The 25,850-nt window shown below is 44.2% G+C and overlaps 1 protein-coding gene across 1 annotated transcript in view; it reads right to left on the reverse strand.

Moving 5' to 3' along the window:
* Positions 1-3,701: 3,701 nt before the first annotated feature.
* LOC117525195 (rho GTPase-activating protein 20-like) overlaps positions 3,702-25,850 on the reverse strand; it is a 190,771-nt gene continuing 168,622 nt past the window's right edge. The window contains 1 exon segment of the mRNA XM_034187041.1: positions 3,702-7,392. Within this exon segment, the coding sequence (XP_034042932.1) occupies positions 5,657-7,392 (1,736 nt within the window). The 3' untranslated portion in view covers positions 3,702-5,656.

Consider the following 25,850-nt stretch of genomic DNA (forward strand, 5'->3'; position numbering starts at 1 on the left):
ATATTTTGTTCTTGTGAGTACTGGACAACAGATGTACACAATATACAAATGTGGGTTTGTCGGAAATAGAATAGAAACAGCAGCAGAATTGGCATGTACAAAAATACATTTTGTACACAAACACACAAAATACCAAATAAACAAGGCGCGCACACACACACACACACACACACACACACACACACACACACACACACACACACACACACACACACACACACACACACACACACACACACACACACACACACACACACACACACACACAGTGGAACCTTAGTTTTCAAACAGCTCTCTTTACAAACAAATCAGTTCACCAACATTTTTTTCAAAAGAAAAATGCACCAGTTTTTGAACAAAAGCTCGATTCACGAACAACATCTGGCTTCCGGCAGATGCGCATCAGTCACACAGCAGCCATTACTGTGTGAACACTGTGTGCAAACCCACATTGGATTTCCTTTGTTGTTGTTGTTGTCAGTAAAGAAGTCACTATGGGGTCAAAGAAAAGAGGCAAAGGTGAAAAACCGAAGAGGAAATCTGTGAGAACCACAACACAGATGAAGAAGGACATCATTTTGAAACATGAAAATGATGTCGGTGTCTCGAATCTCACTTCACAGTACAGTATGGAAAAATCTTCGATCTTTACTATACTGAAAAACAAAGTGGCAATGAAGGGACCTAATGTTACCAAAAGTGCGACAGTAATTACCAAAAAAAGCTCACAGACACTGGAAGAGGTGGAAGGATGGTGCTGCTGATCTGGATAAAAGAAAAGCACTTATCCAATGATAAGTCTCCTCTGTACAGGTAAGGTGAAATCTGGTCTGTTTAATTATAATTGCTGTACAGTAGATTACAATATGTTATGCATAGTATTTCTTATTTGTCTGCTTATTTTTTTGCCTGAAATGCTGTTAAAAAGGTAAAAGCACTGTGTTCTCTTTGGGGCCAGGAACAGATTAATCCATTTTACATGGTTTCTTATGGGAGAATTGGTTTTAGTTTAATAACATTTAGGAACAAATTCAGTTCTAAATGGGAGGTTCCACTATGTGTGTGTGTGTGTATATATATATATATATATATTCAACACAATTCACCATGGTGCTAATAATAATTACAATAGTATTTAATACATGAAATAGTTTTAATGAGACTTTAAAGCAGAAACACATTTTAAGGACCTCATTACAGTGTGTAATCTTATGAAACGCACCCACTGGTTCACAATAACAGCACATTTGCATTCTTTACATTTTGATGAGTGTGTGTATGCATTTACAATCAAGCCCATGTCCACTGGGAGAGTGACAATTTTTGTACATCTGTACACCACCACAATGGAGTTAAAACTTTTAGCTTTAATCCAACTGCTTTTACAGCCAGTTTCCTTCAGATGAGTGTTGGGGTGGATACACACATGAACATTTGCAAATAACTGAATATGTCCAAACTCCACAAATCCCCTTCTTGTCAGGTCACCTTTTAAGAAAGTTATGCAGTTCCATGGCAGAATGGCAGATTGAAGGATGTGAAATTCCAGCAACAGTTTACCAGAAGGCACATGGGAGGCTTGAGTCAAGATTTGATCTGCCTTCTTGTATAAAAATCCTTCTCTGTTCCACTGTGACTGACGGCCCAAAAATCAAAAGTTGAACTACTCACAGTTTCTTCATTCAGAACCACACAAACATATAATTCCTTCAGAATTGCCATGGTTCATCCAGATATATCATAAAGTACCACACTGCTGTGACGGCTGTTCTAAATGAAGTCAAATTCATATTCAGTGACTTTGAAACATTCATGTATCCTTCTGGATGTAAAATTGTTGACTTGTTTTCAATAATTCTTAAATTTCATTTGTCCAAACACATATGAGCTCTGAAAATGCAGAGGCAATGTAGAAAGCTGGCAGTAATTCCTACATGGTTCATGTAATATGTCTGCGTATACATTCAAATTAAAACCAAACCTTGTTTCATTTCAGCTCCATTGTGGTGGCCAGCAACAGTAAAATTACAAACAAAAACAGAAAACTGTCATGTCCACATACTTATGGACCTGAGTGTACATGCTTTTGATGCATTAGTTCACAGGTTTAAACACTGTAATGAGGCCATTTATTGTGAGGCTAAACCTTCAAAGTCAGCAGTGCAATGCTGGCAGCTCTGCACAAAACAATTCACACCCACATATTACAGAGCGCTTTCTTGTCAAGACTGACAGGGTTTCTTCAAGATGAGGTGGTGGAAAAGTACTTAATGAGACAAAGAGATACTGCCAGAGGTCACTTCATATTCTTCTGTTCCCACAGGTCCCACAGAAATAAACCAGAGCCAGACACAAAGTACAGAAGGTGCCGCTGTGTTTTACATAAATAAATACCTGCTCCATCAACACACCGCAAACGCTCATCTCTCAGGATAAATAAAAGAACGAAAATCAATTTGCTACTAACGGTACAAATGTCAGTAACACTTTCTTACATGTTTTTTTGGATTAGGGTACATGTGCAGCTGGCTTGGGAAAACAGAGTTAGCATGTTAGCATGAATGCTACCAGACTAATATACTAAAAATTACAAAGAATGTATTTAAAGTGCATCTGGAAAGTATTCACAGCGCTTCACTTTTTCCACATTTTGTTATTCCAAAATGGAGAAAATAAATTTTTTCTTCAAAATTCTACACACAATACCCCATAATGACAATGTGAAAAGTTTTTTATTTTATATATATATATATATATATATATATATATATATATATATATATATATATATATATATATATATATATATATATATATATATATATATATATATATAAAACAATATATATAAAACAACTAAGAAGTCACATGCACATAAGTATACACACTCTTTGCCATGAAGGTCAAAATTGAGCTCAGGTGTATGCGGTTTCCACTGATCATCTATGAGATGTTTCTGGAGCATAACTGGAGTCCACCTGGGGTAAATTCAGTTGATTGGACATGATTTGGAAAGGCACACACCTATCTACATATAAGGTCCCCCAGTTGACAGTGCATGTCAGAGCACAAACCAAGCATGAAGTCAAAGGAATTGTCTGTAGACCTCCGAGACAAACTTGTCTCAAGGCACAAAACTGCCCAAAAATAGGTGTGCCAAGCTTGTGGGATCATATTCAAGAAGACTTGAGCCTGTAATTGCTACCAAAGATGCCTCAACAAAGTATTGAGCAAAGGCAGTGAATACTTATGTACATGTGATTTTGTACAGTAGGTTTTTATTTTTAATAAATGTGCAAAAAAAAAAAAAAAAAAAACTTTAATCATGTGTCATTATGAGGTGTTGTGAGTAGAATTTTGAAGGAAATTGAATTTACTCCATTTAGGAATAAGACTGTAACATAAAATGTGGAAAAAGTGAAGCACTGTAAATATTTTCCAGATGCACTGTATTTGGCTCACAAAGAAAATCCACAAATTGCTGTCAACTTTAGTGAAATCAGATGAAATATGACTAATTTGGACAAAACATACATAAAATGTTTTGCTGGGAATACACACAATTTCTGGGAAGTCTGGACAATGCAAACTGGGAATAAAATAAAATTAATTATTGCAAGAACTTTATTTTTAAATTAATTGTTGGATTTTCACAAAATGCAGGAAAAGGCTGATCCTGATCTGGGATGGAATCCATTGAATTTTGGGGTGTTTTGGAAAACGGTACAGGTATGTACTCCAGTGAGTGCCCGTCTTCAAGAAATCAAACTCTGGACATAAAACAAGGACACGCTGCCAAACAAACACATCAGAGAGCAAAGGTTAGGCACAAGACCTGTAAAAATGTAGAGGTAATGGGGGAGTTTCAGCAGTGATGGTTTAGTTTTCCGCTACGGTGACCGGACGTATTTCCCTGTGTTCCTTGTACATATGTTTTAGCTTGATGCCCCACAGCAGCTGACAGCTCTACAATGCTAATGGAGAACTTTGCTGTTCTCGCTACTACTTCAGGTAATGCTAAGAGTACTTTGCCATTTAAACAGTTTTTTAAACATGATTTCAAACAGCATCACACCTGACAGAGACACATATATGTTCATTAATTTAGCAATTTGCAATTAAATACTTAATCGCTGAACCAGCTGTGAAATCAGCTGTATTAGCTAACATTAATCATGACAAAAGTTATTTTGTTCGTAACACATAAATCTGCACTTCTGGTGTGTTAAGGTATATAAATTTAGTGGTTGTAGACCGGTGTCAGTAGCTCACACTGATAAATCCTCTCTGCTTAAATTCCTCAGCTACACCGCTATGTCAGAGACATAGATCCATTTCCAGTTACTGTAGCAGGCCTTTTAAACTATCGCTGCTTAAAATCCCCAATAACTGTCTGTGGATCTCGATGCCAAATGAATTCTTTCCCCATATCTTATAGATACATACCCTGTTTTCCAGAGTATAAGTCATGTTTTTTACTAGTTTGGGAGGTCCTGCGACTTATACTCTGGTGGAACTTATATCATGAAAAATTACACATTGGTTCTTAACAATAATGGTAATGGCTGTTTATGCAGGGCTTTCCCAGAAATCAAAGCAATGAACAAAATTATCTCTAACAGAAAAATAATAAATGGCAATAATAAAAAGTACACTACACCAATGCACAAAAATCCCCAATTAAAGAGTTGATAATACATATAAAAAGGTGCAACTTATACTCCAGTGAGACCTATACCCTGGTGCAACTTATATATATATATATATATATATATATATATATGAATTTTCCTGTTCAAGAGATTTTTTTTTTTTAACAGGTGCGACTTACACTCCGGAAAATACAGTAATAAATTCACTTAATCAGGTATCATCTCTCCACTAGTTATTTTGAAGAATCTTTGCTGTAGTGTTTGATAGTAATTTGGACTTCAACAACATTTAAACTTCCACTGTTTTTACAGTCAATCCTGCAGATTTTAACTCTTAAGCCCCCGTCACACATAGCAAGAATGTGCCAGAGCCATGCCCAATATGGCAAATATTGCCATAATCCGACACAGTTGGGAGGAAAAGAGGCATGGTCTGCAATGTCGGAGCACAGACAGGCTTGCCTTGTCCACACCTGTCAGATCGCATCCAGAGTGCATATAGATGACACAAACTGCTGTCAGACGGCCATAAAAGGTGCTGCAGACTGCCCGATCTCCAGATGTCTGGATCGCAAACACAGGACTGGAGCACTGTGTTCCTCACGCACACATGCACGTAAGTGCGCAGCGCATATGTACGTGGCGCATGTGCACGTGGACACTTTTCGGATGTGCCCCGATTCATAATTCCAACACCATTCTGCGTGATTCCAGCTATGTGTGACGGGGGTATTAGCTTTCCTGGCAGAAATGGAATCTTAATGATGTACAGACAATTGGCTGATAATTGGGTGAAACACGGAAAGGTGTTATTTTGCTTCATCTGTACTTCTTTTAAAGTACAAAATGACAGATACACTCAGACAGCAGAACCTTTCTGTATGTAGCTATAGCTCGGAAACCATGGATGAAAATTCTACCACATCACAGGCAACATGAATACAAGTATGTAGTTTACAGAAACAACACTGAATGTATCAAATAATAAGTCTCTGCTTCAGTATTTACACATATGATTCTTCAGCAAAAAATAACTGATCAAACTCGTCCGCTCGCGGGTCACTGCACCGCCGACTCTGCCAGTCTTTCTTCCCCTGTACAATAGCCAAAGCAACTTCCTGACTCCTCCGTAGGCAGGTGTCTGCATCTGCCTGAGTCTGCAAGGAGAAATAGTCCCTCACAGCCCGGGTGGCGGAGGGAGACAGGCAGAAGTGTGGCTCATTGGAATGAGAAGAATGGACAGGCTCATTATCAGACACTCTCAGATCACATTCTTGAGGCTGAGCTTTAAGCAGTTTAGTAGAACGAGATCTGTCCAGAGTGTGACTCGAGGTGGGTTTAAAGGTCATCTTGGTAGGTTCGGATGCTCGGCAAGGCAGGATAAGGGTTTTTCCCCCTTTCATTAAGTCCACAGCTGGAGTCAGAGAGTGGTATTTCTGTCTCTGAAGGACCAGAGTTGTGGTGTTCTGTCCATAGAAAACACCTTGTGGTGGCTGGAGACAGTCATTTCCTCCCAGTCCCTGTGTGACCTTGCTCAGTGAGTGAGGTTTGGGATTGTTAGGGGATCCTGGGTTCTGGGGTTGGCAGGTGCCAGCTGGGTCATTTCGCAGCCTCACATCTTTGACTGTCAGTGGTTTGTCTGTTCCACCATAAAAAGGGGAACGGTTCCGCTGCAGCTGCACCAGAGCTTGATGGTAGGACGGAGGGCTGCTGGATCTGCGTTGGCAAATTTGGTTCACAATTAGGCCCTCCTGAAGATGAACAGAGGACCCACTACTGACTGGGTGGGTTCGACTGATTCCGTTTTCCACTGGCATGTCCTCACCCATTTGTCCATTAACATTCTGCCTCAGTGACAGGCGGTCCTTCTTGGACCAAGTGTTATGGTGGAGGCCATGTGGGTGACAATGGGGTTGGCTGGTCTTGGAGGTGTGGCTGGACTGTGACCAATGAGGTGGAGCTTCCTTTTGGGGAGGGGAGCCCCTTGGAGACAGCTGGGGCCATCCAAGAAACAGAGAGCAAAGAGGTACTGGCTCAGCTACTGGTATCGCTCCATTGGTGACATAGTCAGTGGAGTACTGTGAAAAGGCGGAGTCTAAAGAACTGAGGGAGGAGCCTGTGGGTGAAGTTGCTGGAGATGACAAACTCGAACAGCTGGCATCCAATATTAATGGTGGGGGTGGTACATGCTTCACTTTTCTCCACCCACTGGGAACTTTGGCACCTTGCTTTCCACAGCTGTCATCTCCCTCTTCCTTCAGCTGCAGCCTGGTCAATCTATTCTCCACAAAAACCTCATCCTCCTCTTCCTCCTCCTTGCTCACCCCCTCCAGGGCAGCATCATAGCTCGCCTTCCTCATTGGTAGGTGAAGCTTATCAGAGTGAACTATCACCACCCCTGAAGGCATTGTGCTTCCGAGGTCCAAACCAGGCTCAGAACATCTCCTTAACCTCCTCAGACCCTGTGATGAACCAATGACTTGGCGGGGGCGGGCCTCGCGAACAGCTGGGTTGAACCTCCTGGGTTTGGCCAGTGGAGGGAGCTGCAGCAGGAGGTCAGTCTCCATCTCAGGATCAGGGTCACAGTCGCTAAGAGTGATGACAGAATCACGGCTGCGACTGTCTGGCTTGTCCTTCTCACGAAAAGACAACGGTTCCTGGCAGGGAGAGTCCGGGTCATCGTTCAGCTCATTCTCCAGACTATCATAGGATGAGTCATTCATCTGGAAGGATGACACATCTGGGAAAAGAGAGATAACAAGACAGAAATAGGATGGGGAAGAAGGACGTAAACAGAAGGAAAAGTGTAACGCATTAATTCAAGCAAAAACAATAATTCAAACAAAATGGAAAAATTACATCATTAAAACACAAGATTGCAGTTTATTTTGTTGCTGCAAACCTAAACCCCATCACACTCAGCCATAACATCCACACAAACGTAGAGGATAAAGTAAGAACCTGCATAATGTATAGTAAGGGAAATAAGTATTTGATCCACTGTCAATTTTGCAGATTTTCCCACCTACAAAGAATGGAGAGATCTGTAATTTTTATCATAGGTACACTTCAACTGTGAGAGACAGAATCTAAAAAAAAATTCCAGAAAATCACATTGTATGATTTTTTTAAAGAATTAATTAGCATTTTATTGCATGAAATAAGTATTTGTTCCCCCACCAACCAGCAAGAATTCTGGCTCTCACAGACCTGTTGTTTTTCTTTAAGAATCCCTCTTATTCTGCACTCTTTACCTGTATTAACTGCACCTGTTTGAACTTGTTACCTGTTCACACACTCAATCAATCACACTCCAATTTATCCACCATGGCCAAGACCAAAGAGCTGTCTAAGGACATCAAGGACAAAACTGTAGACCTGCACAAGGCTGGGATGGACTACAGGACAACAGGCAAGCAGCTTGGTAGAAGACAACAACTGTTATGATTATTTATTAGAAAGTGGAAGAAACACAAGATGACTGTCAATCTTCCTCGGTCTGGGATTCCATGAAAGATCTCACTTTGTGGGGTAAAGATGATTCTGAGAAAGCTCAGAACTACACAGGAGGACCTGGTCAATGACCTGAAGTGAGCTGGGACCACAGTCACAAAGATTACATTAGTAACACACGATGGCGTCATGGTTTAAAACAAGCCAGCACATGTCCAGGCCCATTTGAAGTTCAACAGTGATCATCTAGATGATCCAGGGGAGGCATGGGAGGAGTTCATGTGGTCAGATGAGACCAAAATAGAGCTTTTTGGAATCAACTCCACTTGCCGTGTTTAGAGGATGAGAACAACCCCAACAAAACCATCCCAACCGTGAAGTATGGGGCTAGAAGCATCATTTTTGGGGGTGCTTTTCTGCAAAGGGGACTGGACGACTGCGGCGTATTGAAGGGAGGATGGATGGACTCATGTATCGTGAGATTTTGGCAAACAACCTCCTTCCCTCAGTAAGAGCATTGAAGATGGGTCGTGGCTGGGTCTTCGAGCATGACAATGACCCGAAACACAGCCAGGGCAACTAAGGAGGGGCTCCGTAAGAAGCATTTCAAGGTTCTGGAGTGGCCTGGCCAGTCTCCAGACCTGAACTCAATAGAAAATCTTTGGAGGGAGTTGAAACTCCAAACCTGAAAGATCTGGAGAAGATCTGTATGGAAGAGTGAACCAAAATCCCTGCTGCAGTGTGTGAAAACTTGGTCAAGAACTACAGGAAACATTTGACCTCTGTAATGGCAGACAAATGTTTCTGTACCAATTGTTAAGGTCTATTTTCTAGGGGATCAAATACTTATTTCATGCAATAAAATGCAAATTAATTATTTAAAAATCATATAATGTGATTTTCTGGATTTTTTTTTTTTTTAGATTCTGTCTTTCACAGTTGAAGTGTACCTATGATAAAAAATACAGACCTCTGCATTCGTTGTAGGTGGGAAAACCTGCAAAATTGACAGTGGATCAAATAGTTATTTCCCCCACTGTACCAGGTCTATTAGAAAAGTATCCAACCTTATTATTTTTTTTCAAAAATCATATGGATTTGATTCATATGTTTTTACGTCAGCCAAGCTTGAACCTTCGTGCGCATGCGTGAGTTTTTCCACGCCTGTCGGTTGCATCATTCGCCTGTGAGCACGCCTTGTGGGAGGAGTGGTCCACCCCTCTCGTCATTGTTTCATTGCCGCACAGAGGCTTCGCGCGTCAGGACCGATTCGCTGATCGAGTGAGACAAAGGAACACCTCCGATTCAGAGTGCCAGGGGACAAGTTGGGACATGCCCAGCTCTCCACAATTTCTCTTATACTCACTGGGCTGGTAAGCATTGAAAGCCGAGATAGGCATGTCCCAACTTGTCCCCTGGCACTCCGAAAACGGAGGTGTTCCTTTGTCTCGCTCGATCAGCGAATCGGTCCTGACGCGCGAAGCCTCCGCGCGGCTTTCCATGACAAAATCTCTTGTTAAAAGTGAAATCTGCTGGAAAATGGCTGATGTCCAGCTCTTGTGATAACCAGAGAAATTGCTCACGACGGTCCCAGCTCAACACAGCGATCCGTTTAGAAATGATGTGGTGTTTTCTGCCTCTCGATGGCGGCTCGGAGCGCGGCGCGCCGTGCGCCATTGTGGGGCGTCCTTAAAGCTGTAGTAACAGTCCTTATTCTCTGTGAAGCCCATAAAATTTTCACCGAAAGCCAGATAAATTTTTCGAATGGTTTCCAGCTGCTTGTCTCTAACAGTTTCTGTAAAAATTCTGATGGAAAAAAAGCCCAAATCATTCCGCCATTTCCTCGCAATGAAACAACGACGAGAGGGGTGGACCACTCCTCCCACAAGGTGTGCTCACAGGCGAATGATGCAACCGTCAGGCGTGGAAAAACTCACGCATGCGCACGAAGGTTCAAGCTTGGCTGATGTAAAAACATATGAATCAAATCCATATGGTTTTTGAAAAAAATAATAAGGTCGGATACTTTTCTAATAGACCTCATATAAGGAATGCAGTAGAAACTGTTAAGGGCATGGTGTATTCTGCATACCACCAAAGTCCAAATCTGGATAGAAGACGGGGTCGGACATAGTCAAAACAGAATGCAATCAGGACACAATAATGACTGCACTGATGTAGTAACAACATAATTAAACTTTGTGGGGACTTTGCTGATGTAGTAAAAGTATGGCGTAAACATACATAGCATGCACCTGCATGTACACACATGCACACACCCCTGTTTGCACAGATCATGTGTGAGTGTATGTGTAAACAGAGACAAGCATGTGTGGAGGACAGTTGTTTTTTAACTATCCTATACTGATACATGGACACAAGAAACCTTGCAGAGTGAATGAAAACGTGCACCACATATTGCAGTATTGATAAGGACAGGATGGATGCAGTGAGAATGTGGTACACACATGTGCAATGTGATTGTTCATAGTAAGAATGTTGTGCTCATGTTATGCACCTGACATGTTGAGAACATGTCATATACCAACACAGAGCAGAGTAGCTACCTAAACTCTGTAAGGGAGTTAGAGTATCTTGTCAATAGTTTTACATCCTCATTGAAGACAACTTTGGATGCTGTAGCTCCTCTGAAAAAGAGAGCTTTAAATCAGAAGTGTCTGACTCCGTGGTATAACTCACAAACTCGTAGCTTAAAGCAGATAACCCGTAAGTTGGAGAGGAAATGGCGTCTCACTAATTTAGAAGATCTTCACTTAGCCTGGAAAAAGAGTTTGTTGCTCTATAAGAAAGCCCTTCGTGAAGCTAGGACATCTTTCTACTCATCACTAATTGAAGAAAATAAGAACAACCCCAGGTTTCTTTTCAGCACTGTAGCCAGGCTGACAAAGAGTCAGAGCTCTATTGAGCTGAGTATTCCATTAACTTTAACTAGTAATGACTTCATGACTTTCTTTGCTAACAAAATTTTGACTATTAGAGAAAAAATTACTCATAACCATCCCAAAGATGTATCGTTATCTTTGGCTGCTTTCAGTGATGCCGGTATTTGGTTAGACTCTTTCTCTCCGATTGTTCTGTCTGAGTTATTTTCATTAGTTACTTCATCCAAACCATCAACATGCTTATTAGACCCCATTCCTGCCAGGCTGCTCAAGGAAGTCCTACCATTATTTAATGCTTCAATCTTAAATATGATCAATCTATCTTTGTTAGTTGGTTATGTACCACAGGCCTTTAAGGTGGCAGTAATTAAACCATTACTTAAAAAGCCATCACTTGACCCAGCTATCTTAGCTAATTATAGGCCAATCTCCAACCTTCCTTTTCTCTCAAAGATTCTTGAGAGGGTAGTTGTAAAACAGCTAACTGATCACCTGCAGAGGAATGGTCTATTTGAAGAGTTTCAGTCAGGTTTTAGAATTCATCATAGTACAGAAACAGCATTAGTGAAGGTTACAAATGATCTTCTTATGGCTTCGGACAGTGGACTTATCTCTGTGCTTGTTCTGTTGGACCTCAGTGCTGCTTTTGATACTGTTGACCATAAAATTTTATTACAGAGATTAGAGCATGTCATAGGTATAAAAAGGCATTGCGCTGCGGTGGTTTGAATCATATTTGTCTAATAGATTACAGTTTGTTCATGTAAATGGGGAATCTTCTTCACAGACTAAAGTTAATTATGGAGTTCCACAAGGTTCTGTGCTAGGACCAATTTTATTCACTTTATACATGCTTCCCTTGGGCAGTATTATTAGACGGTATTGCTTAAATTTTCATTGTTACGCAGATGATACCCAGCTTTATCTATCCATGAAGCCAGAGGATACGCACCAATTAGCTAAACTGCAGGATTGTCTTACAGACATAAAGACATGGATGACCTCTAATTTCCTGCTTTTAAACTCAGATAAAACTGAAGTTATTGTACTTGGCCCCACAAATCTTAGAAGCATGGTGTCTAACCAGATCGTTACTCTGGATGGCATTTCCCTGATCTCTAGTAATACTGTGAGAAATCTTGGAGTTATTTTTGATCAGGATATGTCATTCAAAGCGCATATTAAACAAATATGTAGGACTGCCTTTTTGCATTTACGCAATATCTCTAAAATCAGAAAGGTCTTGTCTCAGAGTGATGCTGAAAAACTAATTCATGCATTTGTTTCCTCTAGGCTGGACTATTGTAATTCATTATTATCAGGTTGTCCTAAAAGTTCCCTAAAAAGCCTTCAGTTGGTTCAGAATGCTGCAGCTAGAGTACTGACGGGGACTAGCAGGAGAGAGCATATCTCACCCGTGTTGGCCTCCCTTCATTGGCTTCCTGTTAATGCTAGAATAGAATTTAAAATTCTTCTTCTTACTTATAAGGTTTTGAATAATCAGGTCCCATCTTATCTTAGGGACCTCATAGTACCATATTACCCCATTAGAGCGCTTCGCTCTCAGACTGCGGGCTTACTTGTAGTTCCTAGGGTTTGTAAGAGTAGAATGGGAGGCAGAGCCTTCAGCTTTCAGGCTCCTCTCCTGTGGAACCAGCTCCCAATTCAGATCAGGGAGACAGATACCCTCTCTACTTTTAAGATTAGGCTTAAAACTTTCCTTTTCGCTAAGGCTTATAGTTAGGGCTGGATCGGGTGACCCTGGACCATCCCTTGGTTATGTTGCTTTAGACGTAGACTGTGTTTCATAATTATTGTATGGCCTTGCCTTGCAATGTGGAGCGCCTTGGGGCAACTGTTTGTTGTGATTTGGCGCTATACAAGAAAAAAGTTGATTGATTGATTGATGGCAGGATGTAATCAGGACAAAGTACGGACTTGAAAACCACTTCCGTTTTGACCATATCCCCGTTATGTTCATCAAAATTTTCAGGATGTAGTGTGGTCTTCACGGTCTTCATCTGGGTGTGACAGGGCCCTTAGTATGTTTAAACATACTAGCTAACATTTTATACCAACGCAGTTGTTGGGAAAGTGTAGGTACACGGACCCACAACAGGGGGCGCAAATGAACGGACAATGGAGTAGGTCAAATAACAACACTTTACTGTTGTGAATGTGCACAACAAATACAACAGATTACAACAATAGACAAGAGTCAATTCTCAAAGGTGTCGTGTGGGCAGGCTCGAAGATAGGAGACGCCTGTCCAAAGCAGAACCGGAACCACACGATTTCCATCACCACCAGTCCCCGGGAATACTGGAGCCGCCAAGTCCCGAACTCCCAGGTGGCCACTGCCTCCGCGTGTCGGACCTGGTACTGCTGGCGAGGAACAAAAAGCAATTAAATGAGGGCGCGTTTGCACCCAGGAATCCGTACGGCAGGAAAGCTACCTCCACCTCTCGTTGGAAAGTAGTCCACAATACAACGCACAAAATCTCAAAGGATACTGTCAAACAGTCAGCTGAGGTACGTTACCTTCCAGGTAGAACGATATCTCGGCAAAGAGGTGGAGATGACGTCTTGCTGTTATACCGATGCTGATCAGATGAGTGGTGACAGCTGTCATAGGTGATGAGTGTCAGCTGTCATCCCGGCTGCTCCTGTGAGGCGGCAGCGCCCTCTGGTGCCTGGAGCCCGCACTCCAGGCAGGGTGCCCTCTGGTGGTGGTGGGCCAGCAGTACCTCCTCTTCAGCGGCCCACACAACAGGACCCCCCCCTCAACGGGCACCACCTGGCGCCCGACCAGGCTTGTCCGGGTGGCGGCGGTAGAATTCGGCCAGGAGCGCCGGGTCCAGGATGAAACTCCTCTTCACCCAGGAGCGTTCTTCAGGTCCGTACCCCTCCCAGTCCACCAAATACTGGAAGCCCCGGCCCATCCTGCGGACATCCAAGAGCCGGCGCACAGTCCAAGCCGGCTCGCCATCGATGATCCGGGCAGGAGGTGGTGCCAGACCCGGAGTACAGAGGGGTGAGGTGTGATGGGGCTTGATCCGGGACACGTGGAAAACAGGATGGATCCGCAGTGAGGCCGGAAGCTGAAGCCTCACTGCGGCGGGACTGAGTACCTTGATGATCTTAAACGGACCGATATACCGGTCCTGCAGTTTAGGGGAGTCCACTTGAAGGGGAATGTCCTTAGTAGACAACCACACTGCCTGCCCTGGCCGGTACGTAGGGGCCGGGGTTCGCCGACGGTCTGCATGGGCCTTCGTCCTCATCCGGGCCCTCAGCAAGGCAGAACGGGCGGCACGCCACACCCGATGGCACTTCTGTAGGTGGGCCTGGACCGAGGGCACACCGACCTCTCCCTCAACCACCGGAAACAAAGGAGGTTGGTACCTCAGACATACCTCGAAAGGGGAGAGGCCGGTGGCTGACGACACCTGGCTGTTATGGGCATACTCGAACCAGGCCAGATGGGTACTCCAGGCCGCCGGGTGCGCAGCTGTCACGCAACGCAGGGCCTGCTCCACCTCCTGATTGGTCCGTTCTGCTTGCCTGTTGGTCTGGGGATGATACCCGGATGAGAGACTCACCGTGGCCCCCAGTTCCCGGCAGAAGCTCCTCCAGACTTGCGAGGAGAACTGGGGACCGCGATCGGAGACGATGTCTGTTGGGATCCCATGCAGCCAGACGACGTGGTGGACCAGGAGGTCTGCTGTCTCCTGGGCCGTCGGGAGCTTCGGGAGGGCCACGACGGTTACCTGGGACGGTTCTCTCTACGTCCCAGGTAAGGGTGGCCACGATAGTGGACTCCGGGATGATGGGTTCCGGTGGATCCGACAGCTCCGCTTTGACTTCTTCTTCATGTACCCGGGACAAGGCATCCGATCTCTGGTTTTTGGTCCCGGGATGGTAGGTGATCCGGAAGTCAAAACGGCTGAAGAACAGTGACCAGCGGGCTTGCCTGGGGTTCAGCCGCTTGGCGGTCCTGATATACTCCAGGTTCCGGTGGTCAGTGAAAACCGTGAATGGCACGGACGTTCCCTCCAACAGATGTCTCCACTCTTCAAGAGCCTCTTTCACCGCAAGGAGTTCTCGATTGCCGACGTCATAGTTCCGTTCGGCCGGGGTCAACCTGCGGGAAAAATAGGCACACGGGTGAAGGACCTTATCGGTCCTCCCGCTCTGGGAAAGCACAGCTCCTATCCCTGAGTCCGAGGCGTCCACTTCAACCACTAACTGGCGACTAGGATCGGGCTGCACCAGAACGGGTGCAGACGAGAAGCGCCGTTTCAACTCCTTGAACGTGGCATCGCAACGATCCGACCAGGTGAAGGGAACTTTTGGTGAGGTCAGGGCTGTCAGGGGGCTAACTACCTGACTGTAGCCCTTAATGAACCTCCTGTAGAAATTAGCAAAGCCGAGGAACTGTTCAATCAATCAATCAATTTTTTTTATATAGTGCCAAATCACAACAAACAGTTGCCCCAAGGCGCTTTATATTGTAAGGCAAGGCCATACAATAATTATGTAAAACCCCAACGGTCAAAACGACCCCCTGTGAGCAAGCACTTGGCTACAGTGGGAAGGAAAAACTCCCTTTTAACAGGAAGAAACCTCCAGCAGAACCAGGCTCAGGGAGGGGCAGTCTTCTGCTGGGACTGGTTGGGGCTGAGGGAGAGAACCAGGAAAAAGACATGCTGTGGAGGGGAGCAGAGATCGATCACTAATGATTAAATGCAGAGTGGTGCATACAGAGCAAAAAGAGAAAGAAACAGTGCATCATGGGAACCCCCCAGCAGTCTACGTCTATAGCAGCATAACTAAGGGATGGTTCAGGGTCACCTGATCCAGCCCTAACTATAAGCTTTAGCAAAAGGAAAGTTTTAAGCCTAATCTTAAAAGTAGAGAGGGTGTCTGTCTCCCTGATCTGAATTGGGAGCTGGTTCCACAGGAGAGGAGCCTGAAAGCTGAAGGCTCTGCCTCCCATTCTACTCTTACAAACCCTAGGAACTACAAGTAAGCCTGCAGTCTGAGAGCGAAGCGCTCTATTGGGGTGATATGGTACTACGAGGTCCCTAAGATAAGATGGGACCTGATTATTCAAAACCTTATAAGTAAGAAGAAGAATTTTAAATTCTATTCTAGAATTAACAGGAAGCCAATGAAGAGAGGCCAATATGGGTGAGATATGCTCTCTCCTTCTAGTCCCCGTCAGTACTCTAGCTGCAGCATTTTGAATTAACTGAAGGCTTTTTAGGGAACTTTTAGGACAACCTGATAATAATGAATTACAATAGTCCAGCCTAGAGGAAATAAATGCATGAATTAGTTTTTCAGCATCACTCTGAGACAAGACCTTTCTGATTTTAGAGATATTGCGTAAATGCAAAAAAGCAGTCCTACATATTTGTTTAATATGCGCTTTGAATGACATATCCTGATCAAAAATGACTCCAAGATTTCTCACAGTATTACTAGAGGTCAGGGTAATGCCATCCACAGTAAGGATCTGGTTAGACACCATGTTTCTAAGATTTGTGGGGCCAAGTACAATAACTTCAGTTTATCTGAGTTTAAAAGCAGGAAATTAGAGGTCATCCATGTCTTATGTCTGTAAGACAATCCTGCAGTTTAGCTAATTGGTGTGTGTTGTCTGGCTTCATGGATAGATAAAGCTGGGTATCATCTGCGTAACAATGAAAATTTAAGCAATACCGTCTAATAATACTGCCTAAGGGAAGCATATATAAAGTGAATAAAATTGGTCCTATCACAGAACCTTGTGGAACTCCATAATTAACTTTAGTCTGTGAAGAAGATTCCCCATTTACATGAACAAATTGTAATCTATTAGACAAATATGATTCAAACCACCGCAGCGCAGTGCCTTTAATACCTATGGCATGCTCTAATCTCTGTAATAAAATTTTATGGTCAACAGTATCAAAAGCAGCACTGAGGTCTAACAGAACAAGCACAGAGATGAGTCCACTGTCCGAGGCCATAAGAAGATCATTTGTAACCTTCACTAATGCTGTTTCTGCACTATGATGAATTCTAAAACCTGACTGAAACTCTTCAAATAGACCATTCCTCTGCAGATGATCAGTTAGCTGTTTTACAACTACCCTTTCAAGAATTTTTGAGAGAAAAGGAAGGTTGGAGATTGGCCTATAATTAGCTAAGATAACTGGGTCAAGTGATGGCTTTTTAAGTAATGGTTTAATTACTGCCACCTTAAAAGCCTGTGGTACATAGCCAACTAACAAAGATAGATTGATCATATTTAAGATCGAAGCATTAAATAATGGTAGGGCTTCCTTGAGCAGCCTGGTAGGAATGGGGTCTAATAAACATGTTGATGGTTTGGATGAAGTAACTAATGAAAATAACTCAGACAGAACAATCGGAGAGAAAGAGTCTAACCAAATACCGGCATCACTGAAAGCAGCCAAAGATAACGATACGTCTTTGGGATGGTTATGAGTAATTTTTTCTCTAATAGTTAAAATTTTGTTAGCAAAGAAAGTCATGAACTCATTACTAGTTAAAGTTAATGGAATACTCAGCTCAATAGAGCTCTGACTCTTTGTCAGCCTGGCTACAGTGCTGAAAAGAAACCTGGGGTTGTTCTTATTTTCTTCAATTAGTGATGAGTAGAAAGATGTCCTAGCTTTACGGAGGGCTTTTTTATAGAGCAACAGACTCTTTTTCCAGGCTAAGTGAAGATCTTCTAAATTAGTGAGACGCCATTTCCTCTCCAACTTACGGGTTATCTGCTTTAAGCTACGAGTTTGAGAGTTATACCATGGAGTCAGACACTTCTGATTTAAAGCTCTCTTTTTCAGAGGAGCTACAGCATCCAAAGCTGTCTTCAATGAGGATGTAAAACTATTGACGAGATACTCTATCTCCCTTACAGAGTTTAGGTAGCTACTCTGCACTGTGTTGTTATATGGCATTAGAGAACATAAAGAAGGAATCATATCCTTAAACCTAGTTACAGCGCTTTCTGAAAGACTTCTAGTGTAATGAAACTTATTCCCTACTGCTGGGTAGTCCATCAGAGTAAATGTAAATGTTATTAAAAAATGATCAGACAGAAGGGAGTTTTCAGGGAATACTGTTAAGTCTTCTATTTCCATACCATAAGTCAGAACAAGATCTAAGATATGATTAAAGTGGTGGGTGGACTCATTTACTTTTTGAGCAAAGCCAATAGAGTCTAATAATAGATTAAATGCAGTGTTGAGGCTGTCATTCTCAGCATCTGTGTGGATGTTAAAATCGCCCACTATAATTATCTTATCTGAGCTAAGCACTAAGTCAGACAAAAGGTCTGAAAATTCACAGAGAAACTCACAGTAACGACCAGGTGGACGATAGATAATAACAAATAAAACTGGTTTTTGGGACTTCCAATTTGGATGGACAAGACTAAGAGACAAGCTTTCAAATGAATTAAAGCTCTGTCTGGGTTTTTGATTAATTAATAAGCTGGAATGGAAGATTGCTGCTAATCCACCGCCCCGGCCCGTGCTACGAGCATTCTGACAGTTAGTGTGACTCGGGGGTGTTGACTCATTTAAACTAACATATTCATCCTGCTGTAACCAGGTTTCTGTTAGGCAGAATAAATCAATATGTTGATCAATTATTATATCATTTACCAACAGGGACTTAGAAGAGAGAGACCTAATGTTTAATAGACCACATTTAACTGTTTTAGTCTGTGGTGCAGTTGAAGGTGCTATATTATTTTTTCTTTTTGAATTTTTATGCTTAAATAGATTTTTGCTGGTTATTGGTAGTCTGGGAGCAGGCACCGTCTCTACGGGGATGGGGTAATGAGGGGATGGCAGGGGGAGAGAAGCTGCAGAGAGGTGTGTAAGACTACAACTCTGCTTCCTGGTCCCAACCCTGGATAGTCACGGTTTGGAGGATTTAAGAAAATTAGCCAGATTTCTAGAAATGAGAGCTGCTCCATCCAAAGTGGGATGGATGCCGTCTCTCCTAACAAGACCAGGTTTTCCCCAGAAGCTTTGCCAATTATCTATGAAGCCCACCTCATTTTTTGGACACCACTCAGACAGCCAGCAATTCAAGGAGAACATGCGGCTAAACATGTCACTCCCGGTCCGATTGGGGAGGGGCCCAGAGAAAACTACAGAGTCAGACATTGTTTTTGCAAAGTTACACACCGATTTAATGTTAATTTTAGTGACCTCCGATTGGCGTAACCGGGTGTCATTACTGCCGACGTGAATTACAATCTTACCAAATTTACGCTTAGCCTTAACCAGCAGTTTCAAATTTCCTTCAATGTCGCCTGCTCTGGCCCCCGGAAGACAATTGACTATGGTTGCTGGTGTCGCTAACTTCACATTTCTCAAAACAGAGTCGCCAATAACCAGAGTTTGATCCTCGGCGGGTGTGTCGTCGAGTGGGGAAAAACGGTTAGAGATGTGAACGGGTTGGCGGTGTACACGGGGCTTCTGTTTAGGGCTACGCTTCCTCCTCACAGTCACCCAGTCAGCCTGCTTTCCCGGCTGCTCGGGATCTGCCAGGGGGGAACTAACGGCGGCTAAGCTACCTTGGTCCGCACCGACTACAGGGGCCTGGCTAGCTGTAGAATTTTCCACGGTGCGGAGCCGAGTCTCCAATTCGCCCAGCCTGGCCTCCAAAGCTACGAATAAGCTACACTTATTACAAGTACCATTACTGCTAAAGGAGGCCGAGGAATAACTAAACATTTCACACCCAGAGCAGAAAAGTGCGGGAGAGACAGGAGAAGCCGCCATGCTAAATCGGCTAAGAGCTAGTAGCTACGCTAAGCTAGCGGATTCCTAAAAACACGCAAAGTGAATAATGTGTAAATAATTTAGAGGTGATTCAGCAGAAGGAGTGCTTTAGTTAAGGCACGTAAAGATTACACTGGGAAACAAATCGTAATCTAGATAACTAGATCAATCTAACTGCGCAGATTAAACAGCTAACAGATACAGAAAAACACCGCTGTGCTCCGGAACAGGAAGTGATACAATACCGCAGTGAGAGCCAACCACCAGTTGTGGTGGTTGGCTGTTGCAGCTTCCTATGGCTGGTGGGTTGGGGCCAGTCTCTCACCGCCGCGACCTTGGCCGGATCAGGAGCGTCGGAGTTAGGGGAGATGATAAACCCCAGGAAGGACAAAGAAGTGCGGTGAAACTCGCACTTCTCGCCCTTCACAAACAGCCGGTTCTCTAATAACCGCTGCAGGACCTGACGTACATGCCGGACATGGGTCTCAGGATCCGGAGAAAAGATGAGTATATCGTCCAGATATACGAAGACGAATTGGTGCAGGAAATCCCGCAAGACATCATTAACCAATGCTTGGAACGTCGCGGGGGCGTTTGTAAGACCGAACGGCATGACCAGGTACTCAAAGTGACCTAACGGGGTGTTAAATGCTGTTTTCCACTCGTCTCCCTTCCGGATCCGAACCAGGTGATACGCATTCCTGAGATCAAGCTTGGTGAACATTTGGGCTCCATGCAGGGGCGTGAACACTGAATCCAACAAGGGCAATGGGTATTGGTTAAGAACCGTGATTTCGTTCAGCCCCCTGTAATCAATGCATGGACGTAGTCCGCCATCCTTTTTTCCCACAAAAAAGAAACCTGCACCCATCGGGGAAGTGGAATTCCGGATCAACCCGGCAGCTAAAGAGTCCCGGATGTAGGTCTCCATTGATTCGCGCTCAGGTCGTGAGAGGTTGTACAGCCTGCTGGACGGGAACTCAACGCCTGGAACCAAATCAATGGCTCAATCGTACGGACGGTGGGGGGGAAGGGTGAGCGCCAGATCCTTACTGAACACATCCACAAGGTCATGGTACTCCACCGGCACTGTCCCTAGATTGGGCGGGACTCTGACCTCCTCCTTAGCCTGGGAACCGGGAGGAACCGAGGAACCTAAGCATACCCGATGGCAGGTCTCGCTCCACTGCACCACTACCCCGGACGGCCAATCGATCCGGGGATTGTGTTTTAACATCCAGGGGAACCCTAAAATCACATGGGAGGTAGCAGGAGTCACAAAAAACTCGATCTCCTCCCAGTGATTTCCTGACACCACCAGAGTTACTGGTGGTGTCTTATGTGTGATTGGAGGGAGTAGGGAGCCGTCTAGTGCCCGCACCTGCACAGGCGAGGTAAGCGCCACCAGAGGGAGCCCTATCTCTCTGGCCCATCTGCTGTCTAACAGATTCCCTTCAGAGCCTGTGTCCACCAGTGCTGGGGCCTTCAGGGTTAAATCCTCATAAAGGATTGTAACTGGGAGTCGTGTGGCAATGTGGGTGTGTCCCACGTGAATGTCTCGGCCCACCCCTAGCCCAGTTTCTAGGGGCGGGCGTTGGTGTTTAACTGCTCGGGGCAGTCTCTTACCTGATGCTCTATCGAGCCACAAACAAAGCACGCTCCGCGGGCCAGCCTCCTCAGTCTATCTGGTGCCCTAAATGTGGCCCTGCTCGTGTCCATAGCTTCGTCAGCAGGGGGAGCTGTAACCACACGGAGCGTATGGGCCGTGGAGCGTGGGGAGGGCGGAACGCGGTCGGAACCGGAAGGGAGAGGGACGGCGCGTGCCCGGCCACGCCCTTCGTCTCGTTCCCGACGGCGTTCTTCTAACCGATTGTCTAATCGTATAACGAGATCAATAAGCCCATCTAAATCCCGCGGTTCGTCCTTAGCCACCAGGTGCTCCTTTAGGACCAACGACAGTCCGTTTACAAAGGCGGCGCAGAGGGCAGTGCTATTCCAGCCGGACCTCGCAGCCGCGATGTGGAAGTCGACTGCATAGGCAGCTGCGCTCCAACGCCCCTGTCTCATTGACAGCAGCACGGCTGAAGCGGTCTCTCCTCTATTTGGGTGATCAAACACTGTTCTGAACTCCCTCACAAACCCATCATATGTCTGAAGGAGCCGTGAATTCTGCTCCCAGAGCGTTGTAGCCCAAGCGCGTGCCTCACCGCGAAGCAGGTTTATTACATAAGCTATCTTGCTGGCATCAGTCGCGTACATGACAGGACGTTGTGCGAAGACGAGCGAACACTGCATAAGGAAGTCCGCGCACGTCTCCACACAACCTCCGTACGGCTCTGGAGGGCTTATGTATGCTTCCGGGGAAGGTGGGAGGGGTCGTTGAACGACCTGTGGAACGTCACTGTTACGCACAGGGTCGACAGGAGGGAGAGCCACAGCAGCGCCCTGAGGGCGCGCTTCCACTTGCGCGGCGAGAGCCTCCACCCTGCGGTTAAGGAGGACGTTCGAGCCGTGAAAGCGGTGAGGATCCGCTGCAACTCACCGATCATTCCTCCTGCGGACGCCTGTGTGCCCTGTTCTTCCATTGGCCGTTCAACAGCCGGTTGACGCCCCTCGGGATTCATGACGGTGGCCGAGATATCCTGTTGGGAAAGTGTAGGTACACGGACCCACAACAGGGGGCGCAAATGAACGGACAATGGAGTAGGTCAAATAACAACACTTTACTGTTGTGAATGTGCACAACAAATACAACAGATTACAACAATAGACAAGAGTCAATTCTCAAAGGTGTCGTGTGGGCAGGCTCGAAGATAGGAGACGCCTGTCCAAAGCAGAACTGGAACCACACGATTTCCTCTGCCACCAGACCCCAGGAATACTGGAGCCGCCAAGTCCCGAACTCCCAGGTGGCCACTGCCTCCGCGTGTCGGACCTGGTACTGCTGGCGAGGAACAAAAAGCAATTAAATGAGGGCGCGTTTGCACCCAGGAATCCGTACGGCAGGAAAGCTACCTCCACCTCTCGTTGGAAAAGTAGTCCACAATACAACGCACAAAATCTCAAAGGATACTGTCAAACAGTCAGCTGAGGTACGTTACCTTCCAGGTAGAACGATATCTCGGCAAAGAGGTGGAGATGACGTCTTGCTGTTATACCGATGCTGATCAGATGAGTGGTGACTGCTGTCATAGGTGATGAGTGTCAGCTGTCACCCCGGCTGCTCCTGTGAGGCGGCATCGCCCTCTGGTGCCTGGAGCCCACACTCCAGGCAGGGTGCCCTCTGGTGGTGGTGGGCCAGCAGTACCTCCTCTTCAGCGGCCCACACAACAGCAGTGCCAAAATAGCCAAACTCAGGTCTACACGTCTTCAACACGGTGTAATTACCTCTGCCAACGAAGTTGAAGGAGGTTATGTTTTCACCCCTGTTTGTTTTTGAACAGTCTGGAGCCCAAAATTTTTCATATATCGTTATGAATTTTTTTTACTGAAGATTCATATCCCGATAGGCAGGAACTGATTACATTTTTCATAGACCAAAGGGCAATTCAGGAAAAATCCCTCTCTTTAACATTTAATGAATATTCAAAAATTCACAACTCTGTCAAAAAAGATCAAATTTCTTTCATATTTGAGAGCGTTTTGTAGGATGGTATTCTTTATCAAGTGACAATGTTTGATCCCGATCTGATCCAGATTACAGATTTTGTGGCCATTTAAATTTAACATTGAAAACCCCATTTAATTAATATTTTACATTATATCTTAATCAAATGTGCCCCAATCATGCTTATATTTGAAAGTGAGATGCAGACTGGCACTCACTATCGCCTGACAAAGTTTGATCTGGATCTGACCTAGATTGTGGATTTTGTGGACATTTGAATTTAATATTGAAAAGTCCATTTGGTGTACATTTTGCATTATATCTCAATCAAAAGTGCTTCAATCACTCTCGTTTGTGACAATGAGATGCAAACTGGCGCTTTCAATGAATAGACTAAGTTTTATTTGCATCTGATCCATATTGCGGATTTAGCGGACGTGATTTTTGATTTATCGGATCTTTGAAAAGCCCTTTTGATCTTTAAGTTGTATTATATTTTAGCTTAAGAAAAGCCACTTGAATTTTTTTTCAAGGTAACTAGTGTTGGCCGGGTTTTTTCAATCTATGAGCCCAGTGCTCTAGTTATTTGCTGTTTTGAGTGAGAGACCTTACGAACACTGTTCCGTAAAGTATTGCCAAAGAAACAACTCTTTTCACCTCACAAATGAATGAACAAAGTTACAGTTTACTGCACACAAGTAAAACAGCATCCAGATTTGGATGTTGGTGGCAAACATGTCAATCTTGTAATTATAATCTGCATCTCTGACCTTGGCAATCACTAAAATTACCACAAGCCTGTCTGATCCGAACAAGCATGTGTGGTGGAACCATCACACTGCTCAGTCACACATCTGCAGTCTTCTAAAGTCAAATGTGAGCTGTGACACTGTCGGTATCATAGTGCTGTAATTTCACCCCTTCACCTCTTTTACTGGAAAATACCAACATATGCAGATCCGATCACGTGCTCGTGCTCCATCCACCACAACATAATCACTCTGGGTCACGGATGGCAACCACACAGACAGATAACCAGCTTATTATCGTCCATCTGTCTGCTGCAGCCAGGTGAACCATGTGCGTCCTCTTGGTCTTCTCCAGCTGGTGGGACACTCAACACTGACCCATCTGTCTGCTGAATCATGCACAGAGAAATGTGTGACAGCTGATGCTCTCTCACAATGCAAGTGATACTCTTCATGTGAGTCTACCAAAGCAAGTGCTCATTTGACACAAAGTCCAGTGGGAAAAAAGGATCCTCCGAAAAGACCTGCTACCAAAGACATCCAGCCATCACAGCAGGTCACTGGTGAGCACCAAGTCTCACAAACACAGAGTAAGACAGAAGACCAGGAGTAGATTTCACTTGGGTGCAGCAGACAGATGGTTATTTTAGAGATGTGTGACTGGATCAGTTGTCTGCCTGGGTGGTTGCCATCCAGAACTGAAGGCAGTTCCTTAATATTGCAGATGGATCAGAAAATATAGCAATAAATATACCGTTGGAGTCCGCTTGAATCCCATATGTACTGATTACGGCTACACTGCCTCCTGATCTCATCCCCAGTGTCAGTGGAGCAGATACATTGGTATGTAAAAGTTTGGGCACCCCTGATGATTTCCCTTTATAAATCATTGGTTGTTTGGATCAGCAATTTCAGTTAAACGTATCATATAGCAGACAAACACAGTGATATTTGAGAAGTGAAATGAAATTTCTTGTATTTACAGAACGTGTCCAATAATTATTTAAACAAAATTTAGGCAGGTGCATAAATTTGGGCACCCTTGTCATTTTATTGATTTGAATACATTTAGCACTAATTATTGGAACACAAAATTGGTTTGATAAGCTCATTGACCTTTGACCTCCTTACACAGGTGAATCCAATCATGAGAAAGGGTATTTAAGGTGGCCATTTGCAAATGTTTCTCCCCTTTGCATCTCTTGTAATGAGTGGCAACATGGGAGCCTCTAAACAACTCTCAAATGACCTGAAAGCAAAGATTTTTCAACATCATGGTTTAGGGCAGCAGTGCTCATATATGAGTTTTTGACAAGAGAGGAAGTTGTGCAAATCAAGGAATATTTGTAGATCACCCTCTGTGTATTTGCAGGTGTTAATGAGACAAATTTAACTCCATAGGAAGTTAGCTTTCAGTTAGCAGAAGTTAGTGTGCATGCTAACGTCTGCGAATTGTGTTGTAAATCAGTTCAGAGATGTTACTAGTTTCCAAAAACAGTGTTTTCAGTTTTAGAAGTGTTTATTTCTCGCCTAGCCTTTACATAATATATGAGAAAGGTGTTATTTCTAGCCAAAAATTTAGCAGCTAGTGAAACCAGGAAGTGGTATCACCACACTAAAATCCGCAGGATCATACCATAAAATTAGGTACAGAATGCGACATTCTAACATCT

Source organism: Thalassophryne amazonica, chromosome 14, assembly GCF_902500255.1.
Source record: "Thalassophryne amazonica chromosome 14, fThaAma1.1, whole genome shotgun sequence".
In the NCBI taxonomy this organism is placed as follows: Eukaryota; Metazoa; Chordata; class Actinopteri; order Batrachoidiformes; family Batrachoididae; genus Thalassophryne; species Thalassophryne amazonica.